This window comes from Rhinoderma darwinii, chromosome 9, assembly GCF_050947455.1.
Source record: "Rhinoderma darwinii isolate aRhiDar2 chromosome 9, aRhiDar2.hap1, whole genome shotgun sequence".
Classification (NCBI taxonomy): Eukaryota; Metazoa; Chordata; class Amphibia; order Anura; family Rhinodermatidae; genus Rhinoderma; species Rhinoderma darwinii.
Window position 1 is genome coordinate 94350631 of NC_134695.1, and position 22241 is coordinate 94372871.

The following is a 22241-nucleotide window of genomic DNA, read 5'->3' on the forward strand; positions in this document are numbered from 1 at the left end:
AGTGACTACAATATTCACCTGCTGGTCAGTTACAATGCAAATAAACATGTCTCAGCTGCTGCAGAAACTCTTGCGCTATCAACTCCTCTTGTTAGTGACAGCACTTGATAAGAGGTTTTGCAGCAGCTCTGGCTCTTTTACACGTTCCCTTAAGAGAAAGGGGGGGGATAATTTTTTTTTTTCTGTCACGCCCAGTTACCCTATTGCACACCCGACTCTCACCCGCTTTGGGCTCTGGAAGCTCCGGAATAAGTGCAGGTGGCGGCTGTTTGGTCACTTGTGTCGTTTCCGTTACAGTGGCACGAGAAGCCCTCCGAAGACAGGCCTTAGTCCGCCCCCGTCTGTCCCGCTTCATCCCGCGGCTTCACCCCCCAAGCGGCAGCCTGGGAGCCGCCATCCAGCCCAGGGCCTCCTCAGTGCGGCTACAGGAGAATGCTCCGTACTGCTGGGCATGTCTCCCTCTTGTGGTCAAGTGTATGTATTGCAGCCAGTCCCTATAAAGAACGAATAACAGCTCATCATTATTGGTAATTCTCTATAATAAAGGGTTAATAATCATTTATAACACTGCACGTATTTGAGTTACTTTACTACAGCAACAAAATTGCATTTGTTTCAAAGACTAAATGCCCCTCGATCCAAAAACATTTATTTAATAAACCCCGGATTTAACATAAATTAGCATGGACTTTACCACGACGCTGCTTTATACCAGTAATACTATAACACGGCAATTGACATTCTTATTCAAAATTAGTTGTCATTTTATCCACCGCACGCTAGATGGTGCTGTGGACAATTTCTGCTCTTTAGGATTTTCATCACGGTCCGCTAGTTAGTCACTCCGTGTTGTGCAAGCGATGTTTACATTCCGTGTGGACACCAGAGACACAGACTAGAGTTCCGGATACTGGGTTTTTTCATATTTATTTTTGTTTTGTCAGACATGGCTTCCTCAGCCGGTGACGGGGCTTTAAAGCCGCTGCAGAGAGCGATGAAACTGGCTAACAGAGCCATTCTGCTGGACACCGGGAGCCGTCACAGGGTGAGTTGGGGAGCAGCATTGTATCGGGGGTCAGACATAAGGGTGGGCGCGCTGCAGTGTGATCAATACTCAGGGTCTCATTGCCATGCAAATAAATCATGTATGAAATATAACATTATTATACTACTGAACAGTCCTCTTCTACATCAAGAAACCGAAAACCCCCTTACACCCCTAAAAGTTACAGCAATGACCTAAAAAAATCAGGGAAGCAGCACTTTGGACAATCCACTTTTTTGAAGGGTCCCTTGATAATAAGTGGATTACAAATTGTCCCCCTATGGAGAATTCCCCAACATATATATGTCTAACGTAAGGTTAACGTGCTGTGGATCGGATTTTGCTGTTCAAGGGATTGTCCATCTGGGTGAACCTGTCCATATTCCCTAATAGAGCATACAAAGATTATTAAAGGGTAACTAAACATTTGACAAATTTCTGATATGTCATAGTGACATGTCAGAAGTTTGGATTGGTGGGGGTCCGAGCTCTGAGACCCCCACCAATCGCTAAAACGAAGCGGCAGAAGCACACATGTGAGCACTCGGGCGCTTCGTTTATTTTCGGCTTTTTCCGAAAAGCCGATGTACGGGCTCATAGACTTTCTATTGAGCCTGCACTCTGATACATTGATTTCTGGAAAAACCCGAACAGAAACGAAGCGGCTGAGCGCTCACACAAGCACTTCTGCCGCTTCGTTTTAGCGATCGGTGAAGGTCTCAGTGCTCGGATCCCCACCAATCAAAACTTATGACATGTCAGAAGTTCGTTACACGTTTAGTTACCCTGGGGTTTTCCCATAATCAATATTTATCACCTATCCACAGGATACAATTCAGAAAAAGAGGCAGCACTCCAGTGTTATAAAAAACATTTTTTATTCACCCAACATATAGGCAACGTTTCACCTTCCCATTGAAGGTGTATTTGGGGTCTCACGTCGAGTTTCCCCTGAGGATAGCACCCATATTGCATGCTACGGTGCAGCTCCTACATTCTGTTTATATCTACAGGATAGGGGTTCGACTGCTATCATGGGGGTCCGACCGCTATCTTTGGCAGCCCCATAGAAATGAATGGAGGGGTAGCTGAGCATGCGCACTACTGCTCAATTTCTATGGGGCTCCCAGGTATAGCACGATAAGCCCATTCTCATGATCGGTGGGGGTCCCAGCGGTCGAAACCCCATCGATCGGATATTTTTCACCTATCCCGTGAACAGGTGACTGATAATGGGAAACCCCTTAAGGTTGGGGACTCTCCTCTATTAGCCAGGAAGGTTACATAGTTACATAGTTACATAGTTAGTACGGCTGAAAAAAGACACATGTCCATCAAGTTCAACCAAGGGAAGGGAAAAGGGAAGGAAAAATTTCTACACATAGGAGCTAATATTTTTTTGTTCTAGGAAATTATCTAACCCTTTTTTAAAGCCATCTACTGTCCCTGCTGTGACCAGCTCCTGCGGTGACTATTCCATAGATTCACAGTTCTCACAGTAAAGAAGGCTTGTCGCCTCTGCAGGTTGAACCTTTTTTTCTCCAGACGGAGGGAGTGCCCCCTTGTTTTTTGAGGGGGTTTTACATGGAACAGGATTTCACCATATTTTTTGTATGTGCCATTAATATATTTATATAAGTTAATCATGTCCCCCCTTAGTCGTCTTTTTTCAAGGCTAAATAGGTTTAATTCTTTCAATCTTTCCTCATAACTTAAATTCTCCATGCCCCTTATTAGCTTCGTTGCTCTTCTTTGTATTTTTTCCAACTCCAGGGCATCCTTTCTATGAACTGGAGCCCAGAACTGAACTGCATATTCTAGATGAGGCCTCACTAATGCTTTGTAAAGTGGCAATATTACATTTCTGTCCCGCGAGTCCATGCCTCTTTTAATACACGACAATATCCTGCTGGCCTTTGAAGCAGCTGATTGACACTGCATGCTGTTATTGAGTTTATGATTTACAAGAACACCCAGATCCTTCTCAACAAGTGAATCCGCCAGTGTAGCGCCCCCTAGGACATATGATGCTTGCAGGTTGTTGGTACCCAGATGCATAACTTTACATTTATCTACATTAAACTTCATCTGCCAAGTGGACGCCCAAACACTTAGTTTGTTTAAATCTGCCTGCAATTCACAAACATCTTCCATAGTCTGAACTATATTACATAGCTTGGTGTCATCTGCAAAAATAGAAATAGTGCTATTAATTCCATCCTCTATATCATTAATAAATAAGTTGAATAATAGTGGTCCCAGCACTGAACCCTGGGGTACACCACTTATAACCGGTGACCATTCAGAGAAGGAATCATTGACCACAACTCTCTGGATACGGTCCTTGAGCCAATTCTCAATCCAATTACAAACTATATTTTCTAAACCTATAGTCCGTAATTTACCCATTAGGCGTCTATGGGGGTCAGTGTCTCTTAATGTTTCATCGTCATTCAATGACTTCAATAGGCGCCATGTAACACTACATCAACCTGCAGCTTCCCCTAGTGATAACAACTGTTCATTGGGGGTCCCCGCAGCTGGACCCATGGTGATCAGCTCATCTTCAGGGGGGCTGCCTGACAATAGGGTGTTGTCAATTTAATGCTAGATCTCATGAGATTTGTATTTGATATTTTAATACGGAGTAGGCATTGACCACACAAGTGCCAAGTGTGGTAAGCGCCGCCTGGCAGATTGACTAGAAGACAATGAATGGTGTCCAGTGCTGAAGCATATAAAAAGTTGCAACATAAGCGCTTTAAATAGTGACATCTGATAACATATCAGATGGAAGGCGTCTCCATTACCTCTGTTTATTTGGCAGACCGCTCAGACTTGTATCTCTGCCCTGTTCTTGGCTGAGCTCCATGTAGATCATTCCAGAGCAGAAAATGCCATGAATAGCTAACAGAGGTGCAGATAAGGGAAGGGCAAATGCGACGAGGACATGACAACTGCTGCTTTACAGGGGCTGTCTGACATTTTTAAATACGTTATTAGAGAATTCTAAAGTGGCGACTGGCTAGAAAGAGCAGCGCTCTGGAGGACCCATGTACGTGCATCACAGCGGCGCTGCAGGGATATTGAACACCTGCTGCTGGGTTCCCCTATAGATGATCACGGGTGGTCCCAGCAACACGATCTCACGTAATCAGCTCATCATCGAGGGACTTCTATAAATTTCAGTTATGTCAGAAAAACGACTCCCAGGATATAGATAGCGCTCATTGAGGATGAACTACATATATAAATGTAGTGCTTACTTACACAAACTCTTCTTGATAGAATATATAAAATAAATTGGTATATCTGCAAAAGTGAATGTGTGAAGATAAAAGTATGGAGCCCGGGAGAAATCCCCAAGTACATAACAAAGATAAGTAATGGCTGCCTGTCGTCCTTCAAAGGATATTGATGCGCGTCACATAAGAGCAATTGTTGCCATTGTCTTTAGATGAACTCTCATTACCTTACAAAGGTTGAAGGGAATATCTGGAATATCTTTTGTCTATACTTGTTAGACAGTAGAGGCTTTTACACGGGCCAATTAACAAGCAATCGCTCGTTCATCGGCCGATCGTATCGTTTATAATCATTATCGGCAGCACATCTCTCTGTGTAAACCGGGACATGTGGTGCCGACATGATAGAAATGTATGGGGACGAGTGATCGGCGTAACAAGCGCTCGTCCCCATACATAGCTCCTTGTGACAGGAGCAAAGGAGCGCCGATCAGCGAGCTGTCACATTGATCGTTGCTCATTTACACGGCCCATGTCGGGGCTGCCAAAGAAGAGGAGCCTTACTTTTTTTGTCTCCGTGTATCATATCTATTGAGATACAATATTCGACAGTTACTCTTCTTCTTTTCCTCATGTAACTATAGTTGTATGCTTGAAAAATCTTATAATTAATGTCATAATATTGGGCGGCTCCTGTTCACAAGCAACTATTGAGCAGTGTCAGCGTATCCTAATCCATACCATGATCAGCTATACAAACGTGCCCATCCCCCCCGTCCACATCATAAATGGAACATCCCCAGCAGGGAGACATTGTCTATGCGGCTGCCCTTTCTCCACCTCTGCCCTCTCTCATACCAGGCTGTAAAAATTCTGTACAAAAATTACGTCATATTTTCCACTTTCTTACAAAATGAAGGTGGGTAGAAGTGATGGTAATGAATCACACTTACCAGCGTAACACCGCGATACCAGAACTTGTCAGGATCCACTTCTATCATTAAAGTAGATCCGAGCCTAAGGGTATGTTCACACACACTAATTACGGACGTAATTTGGGTGTTTTTGCCCCGAATTACGTCCGAAAAATGCGGCTTGAAAGCATTGACAAACATCTGCCCATTCAAAGCAATGGGCTGACGTTTGTCTGTTCACACGAGGCGTATATTTACGCGCCGCTGTCAAAAGACGGCGCGTAAATAGACGCCCGCGTCAAAGAAGTGACCTGTCACTTCTTTGGCCGTAATTGGAGCCGTTATTCATTGACTCCAATGAAAAGCAGCGCCAATTACGTCCGTAATGGACGCGGCGTTCAAGCGCCTGCACATGCCGTTACGGCTGAAGTGACGGGGATGTTTTCTCCTTAAAACATCCCCGTAATTTCGGCCGTTACGGACGCTGTCGTGTGAACATACCCTCACAAAGAATTAATGAGGGGATCGCTCCCTCCGCCGCACTCACCAGTGATGGGCTGCCATGTATACATGCGGATCCGCGGCAGCCATCAGGCACTGGTCACAGGGTGGGACTAGGAGGGGGGGGGGGGGGGGAGTGCTCCACTCATGAATACAGTGGCCTCCTCACTATGTGTTTGCTGTATTCTTTGCGAGCCGCTATTAGCCGAATTACACAGCGAACCTGTCCCCATAATATGCTGCCCTTAAACAGGAGAGCACATTATGATGACAGATCCAATTTCCTGTCAATGAGCTGATCCCTCCACGGGTTTATAAGAGCATGGAGATCCAAAATAGTCACCGGTGGCAGCCGATCCTGTTGCTGGACAACCGCCCATGCTGACTTGGAGCTCCCTGACAAGCGCCGTGCTTGCAGACTAGTTATTAGGGAATGCCGGCTCAGTATCAGCGCAGAGTTTTTGCGCTGGTGATTTGCATTTTAGGAAGTTTAGCATTTACTCTCCCGCTGCATTATAAGAGCTCGGCTGATCTGTTAGGGGTGTGTCTGTCGACAAGCTTGTTGACTGTTTCCAACAATAATCGTTATAATCCCCACTTATGTGTCTAAACCGTACAATACTTATTTTTCATAGGACGCCTATTTGGAGTACTTGAAGAGTGTGAATTTCATTTCCCAATTCCTGGCTGAGGAAGCCGAGCATAAAGGTAACTTTTTTTAATTTACAGTTGCATTCTTAAATGGTCACTAACATTTCGACAAACATTGCATAAATGTTTTTCTCAATATTTATTAGGTACTTCTCGCCCTGCACTGATCATTCACTCTCAATTCACTGCAAAAATATGGCTAAATGATCAATTAACTGTGGGATCAGATTATAGCTTCCCATAGAAGTCTATAGAGTGGGGAGCGGGCGGTAGCTGCTGCAGAGAGACAGAGGTAGTGAGACAGCTTCTAGCAAGTGTTATATCTCACCGTATTGCTGGATTCATAGCAACACTGCTCTTTACTGCTGTATAATGTCCTCCATTCTGCCCATAGAAGTTTATGGAGAGGGGGGGGGGGGCAGCCGAAAGCAGTAAGTGTTATATCTTACTCCGATGCTGGATTTAGAGATATACTGCTCATTACTGTGGTATAATTTCCGCCAACCTGTTGCTTATGTAAATATGATATAGGGATAGGGGAGCAGGATTCTCCTCGACATGATAGCAGTTAGGCTCTGTTCCTCTAGCTCAGAGACAACTGAAAATTAGAGGGAGAGCCTGCAGAGGAGAAAACTGCTAAATAATGCAGAATACAAGTCATATAATGGTCAGAAATAGTGTTATTCCTCATGGCACACATACGACAGCTTATTATGAAGAGTCACCTAAAAGGTTAGGTACGATTTAATTCTCTATTTAATTTTTTCCTGCCAGCAGTAAATGAAGGTCTGAGCACAGACTCACAAAAGATGCTGAAGCTGGCAGAACAATGTCTTGAGAGGGCACGGACAACCGCTGACAAGCTAGGTGACTTCATTCTTCTTCTACAGTGTATGAGCTTACTGATCTGGCAAAAAATAACAGTAGTTTCATCAAATCGTTTCACAAAAAAACAGATGAATTCACATCCTATATAAGCCGAAGAACTTATCTGACCTAATGCTTCTCACAGCTGAGGGTTTGTAACAATCTATCAGTCTGAATAAGAGTTATCAGTCTGGAGTCCAGAACAGATTTGTGCTGCTGCTGTATTTCTCAGAGGATTGCCAATACATTGTAACAAACTTGTCAGCTGTGTGAGCAGGACTTGGTCAGTACGGTTTCCAGCTTATGAATTGAAACTATTAATTTTCTATTCACTGACAGAAAGCAGGCGCAGATAATGCAGAACTCATGCTATATTTAATTCTGGACCATATAAGTTGTCATTTGAACATTTTAGCTTGTGTTCAGCGTGGCTCATGCTGTGGATTTTCTGTTTTAGGTAAACCGGATATTAACTTAAAGTCACCGGAAAATCCTATTTCGGAAGTCCCCGATCCCCCACCAACTATAAAGGCTCTGAATACTACCTCTGTTTCTCCCTCCATGAGGTCACAGGGGTCCTTCAGCCATCAGTATGGGCACCGTCGAGCTTGCTCAGATGAGGTTCAGAAGCTCGGCGCTTTTCCAAAACCAGAGGTTTTCCAAATGTTAAGGGCAGCTGAAGTCCAGATCTCTAGAAAGTGGGTATCCGGACGTGAAATCGACATCATTGTGGTTAGAATAAGAAAAGTAACTCACTAATAAAACGTGCTTTCTGTCAACAGGGAGCTCACACCCTTGGAAGAGGCGTCCATTCAGAACCAGAAGCTCAGAGCATCATATGAAGTCCGGCTGGCCCGACTGAACCCGAGGCAGGCTGCTCAGAAGACCTCACTGGTGAGAGACCTAATATAAGCTGCAGACCGGAGGGGTGCACCCCGTGGGTCATTTGCAGGAGTCTCAGACACTGTTGGTGCCGCATTGACAGATATCAAATTAAGTATTCTCCCCAGTGCACATCTTGGGAATCTAAAACTAAAACCGAGTAAAGGACCTTTAACACCAGCGCCGATTGACCATACAGCCTGTCAATCGGCGCTTGTTATCTCCATTAATATGGAGCAATGATCACAATGTAGGTGGATGATCATTCCTATGAGCGTTCGTCCCCATACATTTGTATCCTGTCACCAGCACATCCCCAGGGTTTTGTGATGCCAACTAGCAAACTCTTTCTTTGGCCCATTAAGATGTTATCAACAGATGAACGATCGTTTTCTCATTGGTCGGCTGATCGCTGCCATGTTTACACAGGTCAATGATCGGGAAGGGGCTTGTAAAAGGGCCTTTAATCTCAATATTCGAGCTCGATTTTCCACACTTTTTTTATATTGAGCACTGGACTTCCAACACTTGGGTTAGTCCAGGAGAATCTCAGTTAGTCGCGGGGGGCGTGGCGGGGTTTGGGGTTGCATCACTGTATCGTTTCTGTTACCTATATAACTTCTACTCAACTATTTCATTGCAGTTCCATCCAGACAACCCCACTCCATATGCTCTATTAGGGCACATGGAGGTCATAAAGTGGGATCACCCTCTATGAGCCAGAGCAAAAAAATGCTGAGAATTAACGGCCCCACTGTGGCGGACCGAACCCTGCCCAACCAATTCAGGGGCAATGTCTGGCTGATCAGCGGGAGGTTACAGAAGTCCACTTAATTTTCAGTAAGAGTGATCGTGGTAAAACAACCCGTTTAATATTAAGGCCCTGGACCTGATAAGTGGATAAAACCAGACCTGAAACACGTTATCATAATAAAGATACATCATGTATATTCTACATCGCACCCGGCCATTACATTCCACTGGCAGTACCTTTTAAAGTCCATTTAATTTACATTATTATGCTCCAAATTCACATGCTATTCAGGATTTGTGGAAAGCTGGGTGACCCCCCCCCCCCCCCTTGTTGGCACTGTAATGGTAGCTGTGATCCTATTTCTCTTATTATAGACCCTCTCGCTACAGAGACAGATGATGGAGAACCTGGTAATAGCCAAGGCCAGAGAAGTGACTGTATCCTTCACATTGACAGATGTGGGTGGAGGGGAAGCTGCTGGCTTGTGCTGTGTTTTTAGGCTCTATTCACACTGCACATTGGATGTATGCGCCGGTAAATGCTCCAGACGTATAGGCTGAATGTGTCTATAGGGCTCTACTCACCCAACATATGCCAAATGTGTTTGTTTTTTTTGGCATATGTCGGGACGGTAGGCATCGATATACCCTATCTTTTTTTTTTTAATTCACAAATAAAGTTTATTGTAAAACATCAGAATCAAATAGCATGGACAAGTAGAGTATAGACAACGTGTCTACTGCAAGTACAAAAGAACACAGTGATTCAATACAGCAATGCCTCAGAGGAATCGTAAGTTCAATCAATTAGGACAGTGAAAGTTATCGAGTAAAGAAATGTCATACAAAATAATAGCATACAAAACAGTATAAAGCGAGCAGGGCATCTGGTAAGTATACAGTCCTTGAATATTTACGAACCAGCGTGTAGAACCTATCCCGGCCTAAGGCATAATATAAAGAATTAACCAGCTAACTAAAAACTCAACGTTTCCACAGGTATAAGTGCAAATAACATAGACCCGTCCGGTAACGTTCAGCGGAAGATCAGGACCAATATTTATATCGCGTTCAATGTGAAATTATATATATTGTATAGTGTATACATGGAATGCAGGAGGAGCCCACTGGATAAGGGCCAAATCAGAGCCACATCAGATTGAGGGCTCGGGGGTGAGTCAAAGAACCCACGTTGGGAGGAACAGACAGTGGCAGGAGACTTCAGCCATCCCAAATTTTGGTAAATTTGAGAGGACAGTTTCTATGCCGATATAACCCCTTCTTGTGAGGTAACATCCTACCAACCAGAGACAGCCGTTCCGCAAATGTAGGGGCACGATAGGACAAGCAAGTTTTGGCTAACAGTTTTTTGGCATAATATAATGTCTCCACAATAAAATTATTGTCATATTCCGCAGGGTCAGGAGTGAATAGACCGGTCTTAGGGCACAGCGGGACAGGAGACCCCATCTCATCGTTCATAAATTTGATAGCCTGATCCCAGAACCCAGCTACTTTAGGGCAGGACCACCCCAGATGATAAAAGGTACCTGAGGCAAGCCTACATTTAGGGCATTCGTCAGGGTATTAAGGACGGAAGTGATGTAATCTATAGGTGGTATAATACGCCCTATATAGCATAACATTGTGTGAGTCGCTCATTATAGTTGGACAATACAGATTTAGGGGAGGTGAGGGCTCTGTCCCACTCATCCTCAGTCACTGGACCTACATCACCATCCTATTTTACCTTCAGAGGGATGAGCATAGAGTCTCTAAACTCACCGGACAACAGGCTATAAAGATGGGAAATCAGGTGTTTAGCAGGGGGAGAGAGCAGAAAGTTAGGAAGTGGGAAGCTTTGTTACGTTCTCTCTAAAGGGCCCAACCGAGTCTCCATTTCATGTTTGACACGCAAATAAGAGAACAATTGGGAGGAGGGGAGTGTAAATTCCTCCTGCAGCTCTGGCAATGTCTTACTCCACTGGTATCACTAGGCGGACTCCTCCGTGGCACTGTAGAGCTCTCCCAGAACTATTGCAGCTCTCTCTTGATATCCCCTGGCACAAGAATGGTATTTGGCATCTCTCTCACGTTTTCCGACTCCGGTACTTAGGCTATGTTCAAATCTGCGTCGGAGGCTTCATTCGGGACCTCCGTCGCAGATCCGGTAGGTTTTTTCCAGAGTTTACGGGAGACAATAGCCCAATTGCACTATTGTGTCCAGTGAAATCACGGACACCCCGACGGAACCCATTAAAGTCAATGAGTTTAGTCGGCAGCCGGCATTATCTGTTGTGTAATGGAACCGTTGGTTCAGTCATTCCCTTGTTCTGCTCCTCTGACGGAGCAGAACAACGAAACAGCACAACGGAGGTGTGAACCCAGCCTAAAACATGCGCTGGGACACATCCCACACCAGTAGGGCCTGGTTCAGGATCGGGTGGTCACGTAAGTTTCCACCGGTATGCATTCGTCCCAGAAAGCAAAATGTGCAAAGGGTTAGTATAATGTGTACTGAATGGGGAAATAAGTGGGGTCTGGACTCTCACACGCTTGGCCGCTCCCCATCTCGCCAGGTGAGACAACTGACCAGCTATATAGAACCATTTAACACTGGGGAGAGATACACCTCCGGTATACCTTCTCTTTCGCTGAATTGAATAGCTGTCGACTACACTTTTTAAGACCGAGGCATCTCGTATACTGTATGGTTTAAGTTTTTGTTTATAATTGGAGTCTATGGGCGATAGGTTACTGTGTGCCATACAGTTGCATACGTCAGAGGCTTCCATCAGACGTATACAGTAATTCCTGTTGTATACTTCCAACGTACACTGTAAACGCAGTATTCATAGAGCCTTGCACTGCCATGTATGGAAATAATGAAAGTTTTAAATTGAAGGGCCAAAGAAATGCTAAAGTCCTTAACCACCGCTCGCAGCTGCAGAGGAAAGCGGAGGAGCGCCGGCTGCGGCTGCAGGAGGAGTCCAACAGGTATGAGAGATGCATTTCCCTGGGGCGTCCATTGTCTTTTTCCTTCATGTCCCTCTGTTTTATCTGCAGACGGTTCTCCAAAAACAAGCAGATGACCCCGGCTGAAGAAGAGCAGAAGATACTGTACACTGCCGTGCTGGAATATGAACAGGACTATGTGAGTAGAAAGAGACAGAAGATGAGTATTTATAAGGTCTCCTATATAAAAACGAGGATGAAAAGTAGCAGTTACCTGTAGCAACCAATCACTGCTGTTCTTCCTGTCGAATATGGCGGAATTGGCGATGGAGGCTCCAATCGCAAATGTGAAGATAGCATTAAACATGTTTGACGTATACACTAGTGGAGTCCGTAAACTGGGACCTCAGCTAATGCCCTATATGATGGGGACCTGGTGCACCTGTAGCCGGATCACTTCCGCTCTCATTGGAGATTAGATTTGACCAGCACGGGCCATTGGTTTCAGTGGCTTCTTATAGCACATGTGGCCATCACACCGGATTGGTGGCTAGACCCTTTTATTCCTTGAGACAGTTGATATGAGGCCTATTGCATTATTCTCTGTGTATTTTAATTCTGCTATATCTGCCCTTCCTATATCTGCATAAAGTATTCACAACCTTAATCCTCAATGCTCTTTTTAATTCTATGTATTAGGAATGGCCCAAAGCCTTTAAGGAGAAGATTAAGAGTAACCCCAGTGACCCAGACTCAGTCTCCAGCTATGTCTGCCAAATCCTCAGGTAATAAGCATTTGGATATTTTACATCCGGTCTTATAAAGGAGTGGCCCTGGACTTTTAATTCAACTTATGGCCTATACTTAGGGTCCCTGAGGCCGGACCCTCATTATTATAGTCAGCTGGTTCGCTTTAGACCCTTCATTGTTAATCCAGGTACAGGGCCGTACATACGTATATGTGACTGTGCCTGATATTGTCACTTGAATGGGCAGATCTGCAGTACCAAGCACAGCCACATTGTTGTGTATGGCGCTGTGCCTGGATAATCAATGAAGGGACCCCCACTGATCATACATTGATGGCCTATCCTAAGAATTGACAACCTTTGATGGCATAATGATTAGACATGCCATCAATGTCTGGCATAACAGCTGGTGATCACACTCAGTGATGCTTAGAACAAAGGGGCCACAGTACCTTCAACTTTTTACCAATAGAGCGCCACACCCCCAACAAAGTGCTGTGCCAGGAATTGCAACACTGTCCTATTAGAGTGACTGGGTCGAGGGTTATTATTTCAAGAAAATTTTCTTCTAATTGTTTTTTTTCCTTTATTACAGCACCTCCGATCATCCAATTGCCAAATTAGTAATCTATCTCCAGTGCCAGATATACAACCGTCTATATCTAGTCATCAGTAAAGACACCACTCAGGAAACCTCAACCTCCAGACATTTTCGTCATTCTCTCCCGGCAGACCCAGACCCATTATCAGCCCTTAACACGTCACAACTAAAATCCTCCAAGAGTTTGCACTGCCTCTCCGGACCCCCCCGTCCCTACATCCAGCACAGCCGTTCTATAGGAGAGGGGCTTGAAAGCTGGGAAAACCCCGGCAGCACCCTGCTTGATGGAGGACCGAGCAAGACAGACATGGAGAACTCTTTTGAGGACCTGGAAAGTTTACTGTCTCCTACATCACTGACCGTGCCGGCTGCACTGCAAAGACTGACGGTGGCACAACATTTAAACGTTGTGGTGAAAGAGCTCCACAATGCCAGAGGTAGTCAATTTAGGGTTAATATATTTAAAGGGTTGTTTGACATTCGGCTCATTGGTGACAACAACCATTACGGCTCCCTTTGGGGTTGACTCCTATATAAAGCAGCGCACTTCTTGTACTTTTTTTTTATTAGTGCGCCCTAATTCTGAATTCTCTATAGCCCTGTCACTTATCTTGATGTCCCATTTTAAACGCAAGAGAAAATTAGATTGTCAAACTTCCAGTAACTTGTGTGAGCTGTTCCATGTTTACACACAAGGGGGCAGCACAGGACGTCATAGGCTTCCAGACATGTCTCTATAGGCTGAAAGTGATAAAAGTAAAGCCGTATGTGTTGGATGTAACCCCAAATAATGTAATAAAGTAGAAGACCTTGCTTTAGGAAAAGTTATGTACACATGGGGGTCAAGCCCAGGTAATACTTTCATGCAAAATTCTAAGTACTTATATAATAAAAACGTCCCTATGCCTGTAAAGATTCTATAGTCCATTTTTACATCTATGGAAATCGGTTATGTAAAGTGCATTAGTGCATTAGTTTTGTTATATTATGTGATCTCAATTTCTCCAGACAGGCTGCTATCATCCGCCATGTTCTCTCTGAATCTCCCTTCATGCCCACAAGTGAAGGACGTCTGCCTGGAGTGTTTAGAAGACTGCTTCTTCCCCCCTCTGTGGCCAGCGCTGCTCGCTCTATACAGGTAACAATCCCCTCCGCTTCGTGATATCGGGAGCAGCTACGTGAAAAACTCTGAATCTGAATGCAGCTGATTTTTGGTCATCCGCTTTTTGCCGATTTTTGGTTGTATTGGATCCCATATCACCGGATAACCCAGCCCTGAGGGACATGGATCACTGAGCAGATCAATTCTGTTCTATGCACCTCCTATGATATCGTCCCCTTATTACTTATTGATGGATTTGTAGAATTGGTTACAGTTTGGGTCCATCCATCACTACGGCCAGTCCCCTGACTCCTCTATTGAGCCAGTTACAAGAGCAGCAAATATGCGGATCCATAAAAAGCCATCACAGTAGTTGACTTCACTAGTGGACCGGCAATAGTACGATAGGAGTTTATTATTTTGTACAGCCCCTTGCCATCTTGTGGGTCTTCCATAGTGGCTGTGCCTGGGATTGCAGTTTCAGTCCCATTCAGGAGGATGAGATTAAGCTGCAATTCCAGGCGCAGCCGCTACAGATGTGTACGGCGCTGTGTATGGTAAACACTGAAGAGGCTGCGGCGATTAACGCTGCTGCCCCTTTAGTCAGCTGGTCGGCGGGGGTGCAGGGAGTTGGATCCCCACCAATCTAATATTGATAGCCTATCCTAAGGATAGACTATCCGTATAAATTGCCCAGAGAACCCCTTTAAATATAAGAGTCCGAATCGGGGATTTGGGGTTCTCCGCTTTTAACTATCAATTTTTGTTGGGAAAATAAGCTAATCACCGGATTACCTGCTGCTGTGATCTCTAGAGATCAGCTGTAGTCTGCGGGGGATCCTAGCAGCAAGTGTTTAATTTCCCTGCAGCGCCACCACAGGGAAAATGAAGCATTACCATTTCCTTTAAAATCAAGGGGACGCTCTTTATAGTTGCTCTCTGCTCTAGGTAATGGATGAGGGTCCAGAATAAAGGATTGTTAATGTAGAATTTCCTAATAGAGTATTTGAAAATGGGTTTTCTAAAGTAAATCATATGTAAGCATTTACCTTTTAATGTGTTTTCTTTTCCCTCAGACAGGTGTTGTTTGCCCGGGAGGAAGCTCTACTTCAGGTCATGGATTTGTACAGTACAGCTACACCATCTGTGGTGGGGGTCCCCGAAAAGCTGTACCCTGAAGATATAAAAGAACCATACAGAGCTGCTGTGGAAGAACTAGAACATCTGCCGCATCAATGCACGCCGCAAAGAAAACTGGAGTGTATCGGTAAGGAATTAAAACAGCAGATTTACTAAGACTGGAGCTTCATATGCCAGTCCAAGCTTTCCACTCAGCTGGAATAAGATGTAAAATATTTATTAAGAGGCGCAAACCTCTTAATAAATCTGTCCTGTGGATAGGTGATAAATATCTGATCGGTGAGGGTCTGACCGCTGGGACCCCCACATATCTCGAGATCGGGCTTACCTGGCCGCCCCTGTGCGCCCCATATGAATGGAGCGGTACTGCGCATACTCGGCCACCGCTCCATTCATTTTCTATGGGGCTGCCAGAAGTCGGACCCCCACCGATCAGATATTCATCGCCTATCCTGTGGATAGGTGATAAATATAGATGATGGAAAAACCCATTTAACTCTAGACTGCAGCGCACGACACATCCCATAATGTTCTATCCTACAATGACTATGTAGTAATGGATATAGCGCAAGGCTGCGGAGATAATTCTAGATTAGTTCTAAGTTATTATAGGAGGTTCTGTGCTATTAATTGATGTGGTTTTGTACTTTGTAGTGAGGACCCTGCGCGTCATATGTGAGTGCACGGAAGAATACTGCCCCACTCCCGGGACCGCCGCCATGTGAGTGTCTTATATTTGGGTAAAAAAGGAGCAATGTTGAGTTGAGGTATAGAGCGCAGTCTGAGATAAAGCGGCTGTGGGGTTTTCCAACTCATGTCTGATATTTCCCCTGTCTCTGTCCATCTGTATATGTGTCTTTTTTTTTGTTGCTCTCGCTCTTCTCATATACACAGGTTGCGGAGTACATGATGTTTATTGGGTACAGATAGGAGGCCCCTCAGGGATCTTTAATGATGGATGAGATGTGACAGTCTCAGGCAGAACATGGCCTGTCCTGCAGAGCACAGGAGGCTGCGTTATTCTGCAGAGCGGCAGCTCCCAAGCACAGCGCCTGTCTGCTCTAATAAACATAGAGACAGGAGACGGGGGGGGGGCAGAGCCACGGATAGGAACAAGTCATGGAAGGGGCCAGACCGCAACGTAGAGGAGGGGAGAGAAGCAAGAAACGGGTCAGACAGCGATCACAGAATATCACATAGGTTTATGGGGAATCAGCAATGTCATCGCAGTCGGGGGTAAGAGAACGCTCACCGACAGCGCAGGAGTAGGAAAAAGCTGGCAGGGGTTCCTAAATAATTCATGGTGGATCTTGCAGGCTTCATGTTGAATGAATAAAACGATCTGAACATCAATTAACCCAGGTTTCAATGTATTCATACTTGGACGATCGAAAGCACACATAGGGATTATTGATTCCCATAGAGGGAGGTTCTGAGGATCGATCAGATTTCTATGCTTTACTGCCGCCTCACAACAATAGAATTGTGATTTTGTTTTTTTCACACTATTATAATAGTGGGAAACTAAATAGACTGGATGAAGAGTATAGGTAGAGCACAGGGGCACCATAGAGGCAGCCCTTACGGCAGGTATAGGGACAATGAAGAGCGGGGGTCCAAGTTCAGGTTAGTCCGATCCCGTTTCCTGTGCTTCACCCCCATTATATCCTGACACATCAGCATCGTAAATTGCCCCTCAGTGACCCCAAACAGCAGGGGATAGCTATGGGGTGATGACCCCAGACACACAGGACACCTTTAATGTTTTTGGAGACCAGATGCAAAAAGACCAAATTCCTGATATCGCCGCTCTTGATCTCAGATGTAAGACACCCCCATAATCCTGCGCCCTCCCCGCGTGCAGGCTCAGCTAGGCAGAAATGTCACGACCCCAAACACAGACACAAAAGAAGTCCCACATTCACTGCTAATCTCCGGGATCATTGTTATGACAGGTCCAAAACCTTCCCATAATCATAATCCCATCCTGCTCCTTCATCTGAGAGACCAGATTACTGTTAACATCCAGCATATAACTAGTCAGAGACACTGAAGGTGCCCGTAGATATATAGGTGTCGTTTTCAAACCCTATTGGCATCACATTTAACGGGTTGCTCCATAAGGATAAACCCCGACCATTAGGGCACCACATCGTAAAGAACGACTCTCACTCTGGAGAACTCGGTGCTAGTGAATTTACCAGGACATGCCAACAGGTGTTTTTTCAGGTTGAGCGATCCCTGTTAATACGGCTCCCACAGGGATTGTCACCCAGCTTTTCCAGACCCCTCTATGGTAAATTTGCCTATTTATGCAATGATACGTCACCAGCTCTTATAGTACTGCATCAGATAAAGCTGGATCTTTTTGTTGTATTACATGATGCCGTTTTTGGGAGCCTGATCTAGACCATCCGAGGTATCTTCACTGACTCCCTCCCTATAGGGGGCGCTGCGTCATCCAATCCAGAAGAATGTTTATCACTGTAATAGATTTTCCTTCTATAAATATACCCGTACGATGTCTGTGGTAATGTCTCAGCTGCTCAATTAGTTTCCCCTCTGACCTTTTCCAGTGGCGCAGACGACCTATTGCCCATCCTGGCATTTGTAGTGCTGAAAAGCGGCATGTCCCATTTGCTGTCTGAGTGTTCAGCGCTGGAGGAGTTTATACACGAGGGGTGAGTGCCGCTATTACTGTCTGCCTCTCCAGCTTCTACCATGACATGACATTTATGTATTACTGAAGCTCCACTAGCATTAATTATCACCGCCCGTCCCTGTAATGTCATTCACTTTTAGTCATCTGGGTGACATGTCTGCTGTTGTGACAGCTTTATTGTCTGCCGCTTGTTTCCCTGAGCTAGTTCTGCAGACTCACGTCTCTGCCGATTTATCTCGGTCACTTTACCTCGCCGCTTACATATCTCCTTCCCAATTCCTGTCTGGTCTGGTCTCCTTTTTTCTGCTGGTCTTCCTATTGCCTATTTTCATTATCCACTTGGGACCCCTCTATTAGCCTATGCGGAGGACGACCTGCCGTGTCCATGTATTACACGGTCGTCCATTCATTTGAATGCTCAGCATGTAATACTACATTTCCGGTGCATCAGTCGCTGTAAGGAGCAGTCAAAGCTTACCCCAGCGATATTGTCTGGAAACGCGTCAATCTGCTGATCGCTGGGCCGGCTTCAATGGCGCTTAGCTGTAATACCAGACACAAGCTGTAGACAGGGGTGGCGCTGTTTCTAGAAGAAAGCAGTCATGTGTTTCTAATTCTGGACAACCCATTTAGAGCTGGATTCACACAGGATGCAAATGCTGTAGATGAGGTTTGAACAAATCAAATCCACATGTTGCTGAACAATTTCCAGACTGAAATCAGAGCGTGCTCATTCTGTACTGGATGTTTACTGTGTATTTTACCCTATTTAATGTTGAAGGGGTGAAATCCGCTGCAAAATACGCACATAAAACAGGAGTATTTTGCTGCGAAAATTCTGCAGAAAAATGTTTCCTGTCCCGTGTGAATCCAGCCTTAGAAAGAAAGTTTATACATTCTACCTGATGTGGTTGGGTTCCCTTTGGCTTTCCAGTTTCTTCCCATTATCCAACAACATAGGTCATAGATCCGGATCCATTGGCAAAAATCTCGTCTCATCTGTATGCACCTTGCCGTATTGGCAAAGCCTATAGTGTTTATTAGCCAGGGCACCATGGAAAGTTAGTTCATCAATGGAAACTGTAAGTCTATGTTCACACGGCCTGTTTTCAGACGTAATTCGGGCGTTTTACGCCTCGAATTATGCCCCTAATACGCCTACAAACATCTGCCCGTTGCTTTCAATGGGAATTACGATGTTCTTTTCCCACGAGCCTTTATTTTATGCATCGCTGTCAAAATACGGCGCGTAAAATGACGGCTCGTCAAAAGAAACCAGCTCCAAAAACGGCCGTGAAAAACGTGAGTTGCTCAAAAAACGTCTGAAAATCAAATCAGGGGCTGTTTTCCTTTGAAAACCGCTCCGTATTTTCAGATGTTTTTTGTTAAGCGTGTGAACATACCCTAATTCCTCATTTCAACTGTGGGGGTGCTGAACACTTGCTTCTGGGTCCCCCACAGTTTACATGTGAGCAGCGGCAAAATCTGCTAATAAACTAATGTCGATAACAGCCTTTAGGTTCATTGGCCTCTTTGGTAATTTCCCTATTTGTTATATTGTGAGTATAACTTGTGTGTGTGTGTGTGTGTGTGTATATATATATATATATACTATATAATAAGTAAAGAATAATAATTTAGAACTCACATTCCTTCTTGTTTTTCCTAGATATCTGATTGGAGAGGAGGGTTATTGTCTGACCTCTCTGCAGAGTGCCCTGGCCTATCTGGAGACGCTGCCTGTGCCCCCATCGCCCGCGCCTGTCTGACGAGGAAAGACATGAAGAAACTACTTATGTTACAAGCTGCATCTGTCCTGTGGATGGATCGCACATTATTATGCACCTTACCTGTGTACATGAAGAAATCCTCAACCACTGGTCCCACGAATGTGAAGCCGAAAAATAGCGTTAAATATATATATATATATATACTCACCACTGTTACAAGTCCATCTATGGGAAATCTTTATATGGCCGAGAATTTTCTAAAATAGATATAATGTATGTATGAAGACCAGTATGGCCTCCATACGGCTCCTGCATTTGTTGCCACCCAACATTCCTAGACTCCTGATTGATACATCACCTACTCCGGACAGCTAGGTGACATCCCTTTTGACACCCAGCTTTCCCAAAAACAGATTTATTTTCAGCTATTTCTTAGTCATAGGTTTCTGGGAAAGCTGGATGGAAAATAACATGGTTCGCTATTACAGCTTTTTGTCACCCAGCTTTCTCAGAGACCTGATATCCCAGTCAGGCAGTAATATAGGAATAGGGGATGTATCAATCAGAACGGGAGCTGTAATGGTGGCCATATTGGTTGCCACCCAGCTTTCCCAGAGACAGATATACAGCAAGTATCTCCCTTTCTCATATGTTTGTCTATAGATATGCTAAGGTATACATTTGAATACTTTGTTTTTTTGTCATATCCTAAGCGTATGCAAGAAACGTGATGTGAACAGGGCCTAAGAAATAGCGGAATAGAATTTGTAATGACTTGAAAAGGACGACTGAATGACTTCTATTTATTGGGGATTTATTGATTTTAGGGGGGTGCTCTTTGCTTGTGACAATGCTTTGCTCAGCTGTTGCATTTTCTTAAAAAAAAAATACCTTGAAGATTGTAACAGAGCACTGGACATAGAGCACAATCGATTGGGTTAATCACATACGGATTATGTTATGATTATAATATTGCACTAAATTATTTATATCTAGTATAGTTTTAGTGTCATCGATAACCTGCGGCGCTCCAGATGTTTTAAAACGACAAATCTCATCTTGCTGGGACTTCTAGTTCTACAGAAACTGGCATGCTGAGGTTTGTTTTTCCGCTAGAACAGTGGTCTGCAACCTGTGGCTGCTGTGAAACTACAACTCCCACCATGCCCTGACAGCCAATAGCTGCTAGAGACTCACAGATTGCAGAACAATATTCTGGAGCAGTCATCTCCAACCCGTGGCGCTCCAGCTGTTGTAAAACTACAACTCCCACCATGCCCTGACAGCCGCGACAGGTTGGAGATTTGCTTGTACTTTTGTGCTTGAAATAAAAGTTATTTTTATTAAAGTTATTTCCTGAAATAGAGGGTTTTACTTGAGTGTTTCTATGACAATAAGAAATAATTGGGACCATTCCTTCTATTTCTTATTGGCAAGACATTTTGACACCGTACCAAGTATTCTGATGGGAACATTAGTGCGGTCTTATAAGGGGTCTATTTATATCTTTACTCCGCTCCATGTGGGTTGTTGTCCGTTTTCTTCTTTGTTACTTTTCACTATTTTATTCTAACGTTTTACATAGAAAAGAACAATATTGTCACGCACTTTCTTAGACAAGAGATGGGTCCTGGAACGGTCACGTCCCATAATACCTTAGGCTCATTTGAAAAGAGGAAAAGTCTTTCCCATAGGGAATATGAATTTGCTATAATTTTCCATGTCTGTACACTGTAGCCTCTCTATGCTCTTGCACACGGACACATTCTGGATCTGTGGTGTATGGATCCGCAGCGTTCATCGGTTTTTATGGGTCCGTACTGTACCAATAAAATCGTAGGAACATGGAGGTTTTATTCTTACAAATTCATGCAGAATCTGTGCTAAAAATAAATAAATTGTGGCATGTTTCAATGCATGTTGTATTAGGCTGGGATCACACGACCTATTTTCAGACGTAATGGAGGCGTTTTACGCCTCGAATTACGTCTGAAAAAACGGCTGCAATACGTCGGCAAACATCTGCCCGTTAGGGTATGTTCACACGCTGAGAGGCAGTTACGTGTGAAAAGACAGACTGTTAACAGCTGCCTCGTTTCACACGTAAAAGCTCCTACTCGTAATTTACGAGGCGTCTGAGACGCTCGTAAACCTTGAGCCGTGCTTCATTGAGTTCAATGAAGAACGGCTCCAATTACGTGGCAAAGAAGTGTCCTGCACTTTGCCGAGGCAGTAAATTTACGCGTCGTCGTTTGACAGCTGTCAAACGACGACGCGTAAATGACAGGTCGTCTGCACAGTACGTCGGCAAACCCATTCAAATGAATGGCCAGATGTTTGCCGACGTATTGTAGCCGTATTTTCAGACGTAAAACGAGGCATAATACGCCTCGTATACGTCTGAAATTTGGCCGTGTGAACATACCCTTACTTTCAATGGGCTT

General features: G+C 44.5%; 2 protein-coding genes across 5 annotated transcripts in view; one reads left to right on the top strand and one right to left on the bottom strand.

Annotated features, from left to right (window-relative positions):
• The window catches only part of ZNF276 (zinc finger protein 276), a 16313-nt gene extending 15834 nt beyond the window's left edge, over positions 1-479 (bottom strand). The window contains exon 1 of the mRNA XM_075838580.1: positions 223-479. Within this exon, the coding sequence (XP_075694695.1) occupies positions 223-355 (133 nt within the window). The 5' untranslated portion in view covers positions 356-479. The remainder of the gene's footprint in view (positions 1-222) is intronic.
• On the top strand, positions 283-19944 carry VPS9D1 (VPS9 domain containing 1). 4 transcript variants are annotated; one of them, XM_075838575.1, is made up of 16 exons: positions 284-527; positions 945-1045; positions 6341-6413; positions 7131-7223; positions 7681-7921; positions 8006-8117; positions 9234-9296; positions 11803-11855; positions 11925-12012; positions 12513-12598; positions 13158-13600; positions 14172-14301; positions 15342-15532; positions 16060-16126; positions 17982-18086; positions 19737-19944. In XM_075838575.1, the coding sequence occupies exons 2-16, from the start codon at positions 947-949 to the stop codon at positions 19834-19836; spliced, it is 1944 nt and encodes a 647-aa protein (XP_075694690.1). In that variant the 5' UTR covers positions 284-527; positions 945-946; the 3' UTR covers positions 19837-19944. The 4 variants fall into 4 exon arrangements, with proteins under 4 accessions (XP_075694692.1, XP_075694690.1, XP_075694691.1 ...); XM_075838576.1 differs by having other exon boundaries at positions 7134-7223; XM_075838577.1 differs by lacking the exon at positions 9234-9296 and having other exon boundaries at positions 283-527; positions 11764-11855.
• The last annotated feature ends 2297 nt before the right edge of the window (positions 19945-22241 follow it).